Source organism: Antennarius striatus, chromosome 19 (genome assembly GCF_040054535.1).
Source record: "Antennarius striatus isolate MH-2024 chromosome 19, ASM4005453v1, whole genome shotgun sequence".
Taxonomy (NCBI): Eukaryota; Metazoa; Chordata; class Actinopteri; order Lophiiformes; family Antennariidae; genus Antennarius; species Antennarius striatus.
The window spans coordinates 10,277,898-10,291,521 of record NC_090794.1 but is presented as its reverse complement, the minus strand read 5'-3'; the positions used below and the strand labels follow the sequence as shown (position 1 = coordinate 10,291,521).

The window sequence follows — 13,624 nt, the reverse complement described above, 5'->3', positions numbered from 1 at the left end:
TGTACAAACACAAATAATAGTTTTGTTGCTTTCTTTGCATTCTTTTCTTTTACCTCCATTTTCTCCCTCAAAACTGTTGTTTCACAGGAAAGTAACATTGCTCAATTTCATGGTCTAATGAGCTCTTCATTGCGAGAGATATCATACTAGCTTACAACACTTCAACTTTGTTTGAAAAGGAGTAAAAAAGTCTTTATTTCAATTAATTTTTTCTACTTACTGGACTGGAAAACCCTCAAAACAGCCACCAGAGACGCAAAGGCATGTATGTTGCTGAAATAAACAAAAAAACAGCAAAACTAAAAACAAAATTAAAACCATTTAATACCATAAACCAGGGAACCTGAAACTAAACGTCAGATTAGTATGACAGAATCCACAGATTTTCTAACATGTACATCCATTTTAAAAAGGCCTGATTGGTATTCTAATGATGAAAAGCCTAATGAGCAGAAGTGACCCGAAGGCCAAGCTAATGATTCCATGCAGGATGTAATGCACCAGCACCATTGTCACCATTTTTCAAGGTGTGTTGCTGCAAGAAGAGTGGCAGCAGTGAAGAATCATCAGCTGTATCCCAGCCTTATGTGCAGACTACAGGCTGACACACTCTCCGACTTCCATTTACTGCTACTGGCCTTACTGCTGACAAGGGTGCTTGGAAGAACTACGGGGTTCTTTGTTCAAGTTTTTGTCAGATGGGATTAACTCGGAGCATGAGGAAGTACCCACAAAACTGGCTGCTGTTGTCATTTCCTTTGCTGAGAGCAGAGACATTTCATCTTTTGGATTTATCTGTAGTTTGTTAACAACTTTTGAGTTTCAAAAGCAGCTTAAATTGATTTTTTTTCTTTCTGGGAAGTCAAAAGTTCCGTCACTTTCTATAACAGCATGATAAAGTCAGAGGAATGGGAGCATGAGACCCCCTTTCGAGGTTTTCTCTTGAATGGTAACATACTGGTGTATTTTCAAGTCAAGAGAATGAAATGGAGCTTTGCTTGAATGGCTGGAGCCATGAGTGCAATACAAACGAACTGGCAGCCAATGTTCACATAAACGGAAAAAAAGCTGATGTCTTCCCTGCAGAACTGTTATTGAGTATTACTTATTGTACCCAGAAAAAGTGTATAATCTTTCTTAGAGAAACTGATCAAATGTTCATCTGAAGTCTTCCCTCACTGCTGCCATCTGGTTGACCTTTCTGCTTGTTTAGCATGTTCTTGTTGACGGAGTGTTTAGCTCCAAGACAGACTAACATTGCTCAAATGGACCATCACACACTCTACAACCCATTCAGTCAATGAGGAGGATACATTTCTCACTTACCTTCTCCTAAATGATGGCAGTACATTGGGGGGAAAAGGCTGAGGAATGCATTGTCACAGGTTAGAGCCTACAGATATGTCATTAAAGTTAAAGATAAGTTCCTGTCAGTTTGTCATAGCACAGGGTTTTACTTTACATTTCAGTGCAAGCACAATACTGCTGCATTAATTACGACTTTAATTGGGCCATACACAAGACAGTTAAAAATATCTTCAGTGTTCAGCACATATCTGCAGGGATAACATGTCCTCCTAGGAACATTATGTAGTAAAGAAAGAAAAAAGAAACATTTAGATTAAAAAAGAGAGTAATTTCTCCTTATTGGTGATATCTGGGAGCAATACAATTCTTAAAAGCACGTTTGTGATTGTGCAACTCTTACATCCAGTCCTACATTGGGGGTAGCTTACTAACGCTGTTGGAATCAGCTTCAGCATGTTACCCATTTCATTTGATTTTTCATCTGTGCTGGAGATACGACTTTGCTATGATTACGCCACAGTTCAATTGCAAAATTACAATCCAATTTATTGGCTTGAAAGTGATTTGGTAGTCATCACCAAAAACTTAATTAGGCTGTCTGAAAAACAACGAGGACATATACTCAACGGAAAATCAGAAACAGCTGTCGGACGGTCACAATCCACCAGGGTTTATTGGCAAGTCCACCAAGGACAAAAGAAAGTGAAGCACTGCTTGCCTAATGCTGTGATAATTAGCTGGAGCAGTAAGACAAGGCATCCTCCCTGTGAAGGCAGATAGGTGCTATTATGACATGGAGTAAACGGCCTTGAAAGAATTCATAGCAATTGGAAGCCATCATCAGCTGTGCTGCTCACAGGAAAAAGACTCCTGTGTAATTATAACATGTAACGGCACATTTAAAGATTGTAATTATATTTCTATACGTGTAATTTTACAACCATACTTTAGAATGTACAACGATACGCTGCTCAGCAGACGCTTATCTTCTCAAACACCTTAGAAAAGAAGCAGCATTGAATAAAGACCTGTACTCTCTTGAATGACATGGTTGGTGGACTAAAACATGATTATACTGATTATATAACAATTAAGAATAAAACAGGCATTTCAATTTGATTAAAACTTTTTAAAAGTTTTTTTTCTCTGTATGTCAATCTGTATTGGCATACATCTGTATTTTTGTGTGTACAAACCGGTGGCTGTTATATCTGATATATCATAACTCAAAAGTAAATAACGTGTTGTGGACCGGAACAGCTGTTTACACATCTACATCAGTAAGCTTATCTGATTTCATTCTAATCATAGCACTCATTTCGCATGAATGTAATTGTAACCCTGTTCTCATGCTCAGTGTACCAAGTGTTCCAGTTGAACTGTATTGGGATGTGTGGAAAAATGTTCTTTGAAATATCTTTTTTAAGTTTCAGGTATGTCGTTCTCTAAGGAGATATTACATTTCTATTTATCGGGTTGTAATGATCCCTGGAGGATGAATCAGAAGAGTATATACCTCTATTTAAGGTTAGAAGACTAAAGTAGGTCTTAAATAACTCCTGTTTAAAATATTAAAGATGACTTGCAAATGTTTTTGCATGAATTTTAACTAACAGCACTATGTGGCTCTGGGTTGGTCAGACACTTTTCATCAGATAAACCAGATCTATTACTAATTTTACCAAGAAAATAGAGAGCTTAAGAGACCCTGAAATGAACATGAGTATTGCAACTTTTTGTTTCTTTTTGTAGAGCTTTTAAGACTGGACTGTTTTTTAGTGCAGAAGAAGCTATGATTTGTACAGCCGAAACAAGTTCCTGTGAGTGTAGTCTGCTATTTTGTCAATCTTCTTTAAAAATCCAAAGATGGGGTTAAAAAGGTTGGTCGACTCATCCTTTTATCATAACAGCTACTTGACTGTCAGCTGCTTCACTGTTAGCTGTTGTGCATTTAGCTTCTTTAAGTGAACTAATGGAGCTGTTGAAGATGGTTTGCCTGGCTTTTAAGAGCTTCCTGTGTTTTGTGACATCATACCCTGTTTGCAGCGAAGTGATTTCCTGTGTGGCCCTTGTAATGTGGTGACGTCTTTATTCGGCTATGATGCATGCAGCGCACCTAAGAGGTGAAGCAATCTGCAGTGTGAGAGATCAGTAACTCTGTGAATAAACCTGCTAATCTCTCTGGGAGCTGGCTAGTGGCCCCTGTGCCCCCCCCCCCCCTCCATCAGTCACCAACTCACTTGCTTGAGTCACTCCTTTGATTCATCTGTTTCAGCGTCGCCTTGCCTTGATTATGCTCCCAGTCACTCCCTCTTGCTCCCCATCCTCATTGTTCCCCTCTCTATTTGTCTCGTCTTATCTCCCCCATCATTTCCCCATCTCTTTTTTCATTCTCCACGCCTTCGCTCTCTCTCTGTCTTTATCTTAACCCTTCCATCTCCTCCTCCGCCTTCCCTGTTCTCATCAGACACACAGGGAGAGTGATGCACAAACACATCCCTCACATCTCCAATGAGTACCTTGTTATCGTCTTGTCCCCACAGCGGCTTTCTGTCTGGCTCCGTCTCAGTTTGGATTCCGTCACTAATGGGACTGCATCATTTTCGACAGCTGTGATTCCTCACTGCTGACATACAGAAATGTGGTGCAGCTCTGTGAACGCAGCTCAGAGGGATTGTAGACTAATGCCCCAGTCTGATTTACACATTTACAAGGGTCTTTTTAAAACATCATTTCTCTTAAGCACACACAGGCTGTAACATTTATGGTCTGTAAAGAGAAAAAAACAGGTTTGTGTAAGTCAATCTCCCTTGTCATCAGAAACCTCTTCATACTGCTTCATTTCGCAGCCTTCTGAAATGTCCGCTTTTTCATATCATGTCCGCTGCGAGTACAACGGCGCATGAGGCATGAAACATTCATGAGATTTGAGAATGCAGTGACAACAGAAAGGAAGTTGCCAGCGTGCTATTCTAGGTTCAGACGTCTCAGAAGTTCATTTATGGCTCCTCAGATCTGCAGAAGAAACCAAGTGAAACTTCATGAAAGCTTCAACGATAGCACGTGTCAGAGTTCGCCTGCCTTCGGTCTCTGCTAATCGTTTCCATTGGGTCCTGCAGGGCAACAACAAAGTCTCCCTGGATCTGAATGCCAATCTGTTATTTCTTTTGATGGTGTCCTTAACTAAATTTACTTGTTTTTGTGAGCGATGCTTTCATCTCTCTCAAAAGGGGCACTTAACAACTAACTCGCTCTGACCTGGCACAGGCTTTAAAAGCAACTAGCAAAATGAAGTTATCTCTGTGAGCAAATGTTTCTGTTGTTTTTGAAAATTCTCTTATTCACAAGGAGGCAATGTCATATGTTCTTTACTCTGCACACCCAAATGACTGTTTTTAAGAGTTACTGGATGGTGCTATCATTCACTCTCTACACATCGGTCAGGATGAGAATCCTTTTTTAGTGTAATTTTAATATAAAACAGTGAGGATTAAATCCACATCCTTCTGTGCAGAAAATGAATTTCACCTGTCAGTGACTTCAACAATTTAATGTTGGTATTAAAAAATAAATGAGAATTTTAAAGAAAGTTGCATGGCTTCACCTGCACAGAGGCGGTTATTTGTTATTTATTTGTTTGCGTTTTAATTTTTTTTTATTTTTTTTTATGGTTTAATATGATATTTTTAGATAAGGACTCTGATTTGGACAAGGTGGCTTTGAGGCAAAAGTTGACATGAGATTTTAGCAACATTTGTTTATATGCACATTTTGTGTCTTGTCTCATCTCAGTATTTGAGTTTTGTCCTCTCTTAACACTTTTCTTAATTTGTACAGTGTACATTGGTATTCATACAGATAATAAAGTTTGTAATTTTGGCAGTTTATGCTCTTTTGTCTTTGGACACAATGCAGTCCTACTGCAGGAAGGATTTCTCTTTCACTGAAAAGTTCCATGTTTGCATTTCACAAAGCACCATTTCTTTTCATATGTGAGAAAGATGGTAGAAGCAAAAAACAAAAACAAAACAAATTCAGTAAATTGCTTTTTATTATTAACATTATTATAGATGTTAGTCCTATAATACATTCGTGTTTAAAAATAAGACAATATCAAAATCTAAATAAAGCAGGAGGAGCATCTTCCTGTCATCATTCCTCTGAGATTTGTGGCTCTCATTCACAGTTGACCATAGAAATAATGGTTTCTTCAGGACGTGATCTGATTTGTGACAAATAATTGTTACCCTAATGCAAAGGGTAAATCTGACTAACCAGATTGCACTTAAGGCATTACTTTTCCTGAAAAACGCAGCTCAATCTATCTGAATGCATGCAGGTCCACTGCTCTGTGTTCATAATAACACAGTGGAAAGAGCCGCTCAGCCAGCCAGCAGTTAGGGGCTGCCAACATATTATGAATGACATCACAGATCAGACTACATTTGGCTCCACTCAGCCTGCTCTCATTAAAGCAGACATCCTTCAGGAGACCCTGCTGGTTTTACTCAGGCTGCCCTTTAAGTGTGGTCAAAGAGCATGTGTAAAAGCCTCACAGACAATGCTTTAAATATGTTATCAAATAACAGCCGGTGATACCATTGTTAAATTCTAATATAAACAGAACGGGTTTTCGTGTGCTTATGGTTTTAAGATGGCATGGGTGCCCCTAAAACTAAAGATTCCTCCCTGGTAAATTAATTAGAGGAAAGATAAATATTTCATTTAATGTGTTTCAGTTGACGACAGCCTCGTGGTTCAGAGAGATGGGTTTCATTGGATTCCATTTTCATTGAACATTCAGTTATTTTATTATTTATTTCTATTTATTTATGTTTACCACACTGTGTTCCTCTGGTGGCCTGTTTTTACTTGCTCTCATTGGTAATCTTATTTTAATCAGGACTTGCAGAAAACTTTCATTTCCAGCAGGCTGCGAGTCTCTCGCGGCATCTTGGAGCATGAATAGAGCCTGGAGCATTAAATATTTCAATAAACAAGTAGATTTTAATATTTCATGTGCAGCAGGATTGATATAAGCTGAAACATTAAAGGTTGTGTGTCCGTCTGCTCTGTACAGATTGCCTAACTTGTGCTGTGACCTCTTTAGCTGAATTTAAAGCAGAACGTTGGAGAAACAGCAGCCATGTTGTTACGGTCGTTTGTGCGATCATACATCCTGGGAGGAGGAAAATTTGCTTAATAAGAATCTATTCTTTTTCCCAGGCATTCTTCTCCATTATCTCACCGTTATACTCCAACACCACTTCTCCCTCACCCAACACGGCTTCCCTCCTCCACTCTCTCTTTCTCATTGGGGTGAACGCAGAACAAAAACACTGCGTAGGATTTCAAAGGGCGAAAAAAGCATTCAAGAGTGTGGGATGTGGCCAAGTGAAAAACTAATGTCTTTGCAGGGTTTAGGAGTAGGAAGAGAGGGATTTATCTGATGTTCTACCACATCTTTGCCTTTCTGCAGAGGCAGTCCTGCAAAATATGCCGCAGTGTTGATGTACTTCAATACGACACTGTTCTGTACACTAGTGTACAAATCCCAAACTTAATTACTGAGACCAGAAATGGAAAAGAACTTAATTATGAAGCTGTTGCTATATACTTCACCTTCACACTATTCTATATCAACTTAAATTCACCTCTTTGTCTTTCTTCAGCGCTTTCTTTGTTTTCATCCAGAATCTATGTGGAGTACGAGGGGAAAAAAAGTAACCCTGACAGATATAAAACAGCGTTATTGATCCTTGCTCTCATTTACAATTACAGTATAATTCTTGAAGTAGGTACAAAGTTCATCACTGTAGTTCTGTACATTTACAAGAAATTGCTGTTCAAAGTTTTGTCAGTAAATTAATAGTTATTGCTGCTTATGCAGATGACACCTCCATCTTGTGATTCTGAGCCATCCCAACTGCAGTATTACTACTAATAACATGATTATTAATAAACACTTGTAAGTAATATGAATTGCTAATATGATGTCACACCTTGGGCACTGACTTTTCAACACTTTTAGCAAGAAAAAAAGTGGTGACTTTTGTCCATCAACCTTCTCAATGCAGCACCTGTGACCAAAGGTTTGCTTATTGCAGCATGTTGAGATTCAGTCCCACCCTTTTACCTTCCCATGATGCCCTGCTGCTTTGGGCGTGGATTTACAGTATATCACTGTATATAATATCATTCCCTCAAAGTGCTGTAATCATGTTTTATTTCTCATCAAAGTGCATTGTGGTTCACAGCACCTTCCTGTATAACCACAATGCCCCTGATAACTGTTCAGACTCAAATGTACATTTCTATCAAGTTTTACAGTGTAGTGGCAGATTGTAAAGAATATCCCTCGACTGAGTCAGTTGTCCAGCTAGGATTTCACTTAATGGCTCTATAAAGGTAGAGAACTCACAAAATGGGAAGGGTCAAAATTGAAGCAATGGACCCAGATATTTCTTGACTTGTATTCTGGCTCCACACTTCCCTGAATGCAATGCTAAATATCTATCCTTAGATGCCTCCTGTCCATGTCCCCACTTTCTTAACACTTTTTTTTCTCTCGAAAGGAGAGTAGATGTGCTAATTTTCTTAGAACACAAAAAATATTGACATATTTCTTCAGCAAAAAAGGACAAGAGGTTAAATTAATATTAAATTATCATTATCTGTTTTATTGTCATCCTGTCACATATTCTAACTATCATAACTGCAACATTTGTAGAGCTTGTTGATTCTGCGGATGTCGATGTCAGACAGACCATTTCTCTGCCCAATGGCAACAGAAGGGTCCGGGATGGGAATTATGGTTTCTGCTCCAAACTTTCCAAAGGCAGTCCTACAGATTGGGAAATTTAAATGATCCAAAGCATACTGGTGACGTGAGTATATATATTTCATGAGCCGTAAGGTTTTTTTTCTATCTTACCTTCCATAATGCATAATGGAGGAATAGTCATATGGGGTGTTGAGATTATCTGTGTTCTTCTTTTGGAAGTTTGAGCTGTAATCTGTTGATATAAAAAAATAAAAGATCAGATGGACTACCATACCAATCTGAATCTCCAAATCATAAACAATGTTTTGAGTTTCTTACAGCTGTAGAGATTGTGCCAAAGGATTCTCACGTAGTTGTCGCGGTCGCTTCGGTTGTGTTCATGGTAGAAACCCAAGGCATGCAGCAGCTCATGCTGGATGATGCCGCGACTTACGCAGCCAAACCTTTGCAGCGACACCACCTGCTTGACTCCCAATCGACCCAGGAAAGAGTAACAGCTGCCGATAATAAAAACATGGACATCTAATATTAATTGTCACTGCATGCTTGACAGTTGATTCCTGAATTAATCACATTTATTTTGCCAGTTGTATGTGCACATTCTTGAATAATTATCTCTTTTTACATTTGTATAGGTTTTTTCGTTTTTTACTCCTGACTTGCATCTTTCAAACAATCAGCTGTTGTGAAAGTGGTTACCATTCCATTTTCTGGCTCTTGGTCTTGAAGCTTTTGTTGTGTGCATGGATGGATGCACCTAAAGCCCCACGCCACAGGAACAACACGTAAAAATATTGCAAATGACAAAACAAATTCATTTTTGTTTGCTTCCTTTAAATTTTTGTGCTTTTTGTTTGTATCTCTCTGTTTGTTTTTGTCCATATCTGAATTACGTCCCAATCTCTTTGTGGTTGTTTTGTATCTTTTTATAATAATTTTGTACTAGTTTATACTGACATTCACCTTTCCAGAATTACTAAATAAATTAACACACAACACGAAATATTATAGGAACCCACCAAAAAAGTTGGGTACTTTGTGAGATTATTTCATCTGTATTTTTATTGTATTGTTTGAATGCATTGACGTGGTGTGTGTGGTCATGGCACTTTGGGCTGGTGGTTTTCTACTTTTCCAGCCCAGTGTCTAGTCAATGCTCAATGTGTGCCATCAAATGGATTCTGATCAGATAGATCAGTATCAGCTTCCACACTAGTGCAGACTGACTTGTAAAATGTCCAAACTGGACCTCAGTATTTTGTGCATAGTACATAACCTGATCAACCTAGTGCATAGATGGATAGATAGAGCATTGTCGCAATGAATGGTGTGTAATTTACTCACCCAAATTTTGGTTCAATGCTTAAGTATGCCCTCTGAGTCTCACGTGGAATGAAGTGAATGCAGGTCTTGGATTCAATGTCCTTCGTTGCTTGGAGAATCTCATTTCTCTCAGACTTATCTACAGTAATAAAAGCACTTGATCAGTATCATTTTCTATTCGCTGTGTGAGAGATACATGAACATGTAGGTTCCAGTCATGAATGACTACAAAAAGTATAAAAATGTACCATATCCATCACTGATGAGAAAAGGGATTTCCACTTTCCCATTAGCGGACTTTGGCCACAGACAGCTATAGGGTTTATTAAAGCACTTCATAGCATTCCTGACTCTGGGAATGAACAAGTCTCCTTCCAGCAGAAAATCACTAGATCCTATTTGAAAACAAGAAAATGAATTCAACTGTTAGACTAGCTGTAAAATCAAAGGAAGAAAAAACTGTTTCTGTTATTGAATTTTGAAAATAATCACGATTGAATACTCACCATTATTCATCCTCAGAATCATTGTGGTTATGTCCTCAATGTCAGATCCATCCCCTGAGATTTCTAATCAGTACAAGCAAAGCCATAGTTCTATTTTGCTCACATTCACAAAGTGTTTTATCAAATAAATTTGGTCTTATATAGTCCTTTTTCATATTGTCGTTTTGTACTTACCATTATCAGCATCACGATCCTATAAAAAAATGGAGAAGAAAGACTTTTTTTAGAGCCCAGATTTTTTATGTAACAATCTGGACGAGTACAGATATGAGAAGCCCCGTTCACACAAGCTGTTAGACATAATGTTTAATGGGTAATTTCTTACACTGGCAGGATGAGCGTTGCAGAGGCCTAGAAGAGGTAGCAGCAGAAGAGTAGCTGTTTTCCCGAAGTCCATCATTTCCTCACTGCGCTGATGTTTAATATTCTGATTCTTGACTTGTGTCAGTGAGAACTGCTGCTGAAGTCCCGTTGGGGCCGACTTTATATGCAGGTTGTCAGGGTGTGTATGTGTGCACAGATTACTGGTATGTATTTAACTTCCCCGTCTTAGACACACAGCTGATGGGACTGTCGGTGCCCACCCCGGCTCGCTGTGGCCACACAGAGATAATCTTATTTTAGGGGAATTACAGTGACCATTAGATGCTGTTAGCTCAAATAGCATCAAATATTTGTTTGTTTGTTTTTTTTACCCATCAGGGGTCCACCCAGATGTCCAGGCCTGTCCCAAAGGTTTATCCCAGAAACATCATATTCATTACTTGTATTTGTCACTTCATATTAAGATTGTGTAAAATGATACATTACATTTATTAGTGTGTGAACAATTTGTCTGAATTAAATTTGGATTTTCCTGCAACTACATTTCAAGAAAAATAATTTGTTGGTTCCTTGTGCCTCTCAAATATATTTATGTTTTTATTTTATATGCTCGTTCATTCATTCATTCATTCATTCATTCATTCATTCATTCATTCATTCATTCATTCATTCATTCATTCATTTTCCGTACCGCTTCCTTTCCTGGGTAACAGGGGTAGCTGGAGAGGTTTGATTAATTAAAGCACTGAGTAGTCATGAGACCATCTTGAATAAATATTTAAGATATACTAATTCTAATAATTATGAAAATGACTATCTTATCACCTCCCAAATCTAGATCATGTCATTACCAGACTCCCTTCAATGAATTGTTATGTTTGAATTATTTTTTTAATTAAAGTTTTTTAGAGTTCACCTCTCTTAAAGTATTAGCTTTAGTGTGGTTTGGTTTCTGTAACCTGATTTTCTGTGATGTCAAAAAGCAGCTAATCTTGCTATTAGCATGATGAAAAATGTAGGATTTGATCCAATGATCTGACAATCAAAAGTCACTATTGTATACAGCAATATAATTTTCCCATTAATGTAACCAGTTGCTGTATCTTAACATCCCCCCAGATTCCACGATAACCTTTTAATTTTATGTCGTGTGTGGCCTATGGTATTGTTGTGCTGCTCAATTTAAAATTTGCTCTTTCAAATCATGATAGTAATGGCTCAATTAGTGAGTCACTGCAAAGTTCTGGATTCATTACTGAGGCGCTGCTGTTGTTGCTGCATCAGTGATGATCTCAGCTGGAAAGACCAGACTTTTGCCACTAGACTATTATAAACAAAACACAGCCTTCTAAACACTGAAAATCCACAAATGGGTTGTTTAGAGAGCTGAGTATTCAGATTTATTGGAATGGCTTGCTAATACATCATCAGCTTCCAGGGGACTGTTTACAAGCGAAGAGGGATGCTGTCTGGCTTCATGGCACCATAAACAGTTTTAGGATCTGATTTCGCATGTCAAGGCCGGCAGCTTCAAGCTGAGATTCCATCACTGCAACCTTTATATGATAGGACCCTCCGCTGTACATCACAATAATGTGGCATTTATTACTGGGGAACAAAAATTACACTACGTGTGTGTGTTTGTGTCTTAAAGAGAGATGAACTGCAGGTGGTGTATGTGTGAACAGTCTTTTCTGCAAGCCCAGTAAAACCCTATAGAGCCATTTACAGTGTTTGTATCATGCATTTTGCACATGCACGCCTATATGTGCCTGTGTGTGTGTATGTATGCTTGGATGTGTGTGTTTCCCGCATGTCTGTGCATGTCCAATTGAGGTGATCCGTGTGGTTGCACAGGTAATGCAATTTGTGTTTTAGAGGCACAGGCACAGCACTAGTCATGCTCAATGATGTATGACCCATCGATTCCGTTGAGCTTTATTCCTAATGCTTCTCCAACTGCAGGGGAAGTAGATCTTATTCAATTGGATGTCACTCCAGTGCGACCTGCAAAGATTTCCGAGTTCTCACCAAACATTTGCACTTTATTAAGCAGTGGAGAAGCTTAAAAAAAGGATTGCTGGACTGATAAATTAGAGTACATGGTGACAGTGTAATCTCAATTATGCTTGTCTGACATGTTTCTCTTCTTCAAGGGTTCAATGGCCTTTAATGGAAACATAAAAGTCCATTGATGTTCAGCAGAAAAGGGGAGCATGATTAGATTCTGCACAATTGCAGTAATTTCACACAATTCTGATAGTTTATCATTAACACAGAAAGGTAGACAGTCGTCTTGATTTTTTTGGATTTGAAAAGGAAGAAAAAGTCCTTCCCTGCATCCATGCTGATTCAATAAAAAACGTTTTTGCAGGCAAACAGCCAAAAAAAGCAATGCAACGCCGTGCTGCTGCAGTAAGAACTTTTTAGAGGCAGAACTTGTGGTGACACTGGCAGAGGAACTTTACAAAACAATGTCATATTATGATAATGTAATATTTACTAATATATTAATAGGTTCCATTTGTAAATTTAAAAAAGATTCCCTCAAACTTTGTTTTTACTCCATTACATTTTAGATCTAAAACAGTCACTTGATGGCAATCAACTTACTCACAAACCCAGGTGGAGTCACAGGGATGGCAATTCCCAGCTGGCTTAGGGAAAAAAAACATTCTGTGGTTCAGATTGCTCAATGTATTTATATTATACTTGTCACACTTGATAGTAAACTATTGCATTAAATAGTTTTCAAAAATAATTAAATAAATTTGAAAGTGAGATTTGCTCAGTGAGAGGAAGTGGAGCAGATCGGATGCTTTGTTCCAACTAACACCAAACAACAGTGATGGTACAAACAGTTATCCACTTGCTAGAGTACATCTTTGTCTTTTTCTCTGCCACTATACGTGGGCAGCCAAGGACAACAGTCAATGAGCAATACCAATTTATGTAATGGACTGTTTAACAATGTGCTTAACATTTTGAATCGTTGCACTGATGTTCGGAAAGAGTGTGTTCCAGGAAGTCCACTGCTGTGATAAGCACCCTGTGAAATGAAATGCATTATCCTGATCTGCAGCCTCTTTCTAGTTCCTGCTCTTTCTCCTCTTGCAGTTTGTCATCTCCAAGACAGATCCTCTTCCATTTTGCCCTGCATCTGACTTCAAGTCAACCTCATAATACATTTTTCATGGGTTTCTTTCATTATGGAAGAATCAAAACATAGTCTACAAATAAGCAAATTTTCCTGCTATTTACCCGATAGCTGACTATTTCTTATGCACAGTATTTTAACGTCTGTGGGCAACAATCTTTTTTTTTATTAGTCATTCATAGTAATATATTTATCTGTTTTCCCTCTAAGAAGATCTTTGAA

The 13,624-nt window shown here is 38.3% G+C and overlaps 2 protein-coding genes across 2 annotated transcripts in view; one reads left to right on the top strand and one right to left on the bottom strand.

The window, feature by feature from the left end:
- Window positions 1-13,624, top strand: part of LOC137613568 (MAM domain-containing glycosylphosphatidylinositol anchor protein 2-like) — a 156,079-nt gene that overhangs the window by 25,248 nt on the left and 117,207 nt on the right. The window lies entirely within an intron of this gene.
- LOC137613804 (low choriolytic enzyme-like) lies at window positions 8,011-10,110 on the bottom strand. Its single transcript, XM_068343256.1, has 7 exons — window positions 10,096-10,110; window positions 9,922-9,984; window positions 9,664-9,810; window positions 9,437-9,554; window positions 8,411-8,589; window positions 8,243-8,324; window positions 8,011-8,152 (listed from the first exon to the last, which is right to left on the bottom strand). The coding sequence occupies exons 2-7, from the start codon at window positions 9,941-9,943 to the stop codon at window positions 8,011-8,013; spliced, it is 690 nt and encodes a 229-aa protein (XP_068199357.1). The 5' UTR covers window positions 9,944-9,984; window positions 10,096-10,110.

Coding starts and splice junctions, on each gene's coding strand:
- LOC137613804 (XM_068343256.1), bottom strand. CDS start 9,943: ATGATTCTGAGGATGAATAATG. Junction 9,811..9,921: donor GATTCTGAGGATGAATAATG/GTGAGTATTCAA, acceptor GTTTTCAAATAG/GATCTAGTGATTTTCTGCTG. Junction 8,590..9,436: donor AGCATTGAACCAAAATTTGG/GTGAGTAAATTA, acceptor TATTATCGGCAG/CTGTTACTCTTTCCTGGGTC.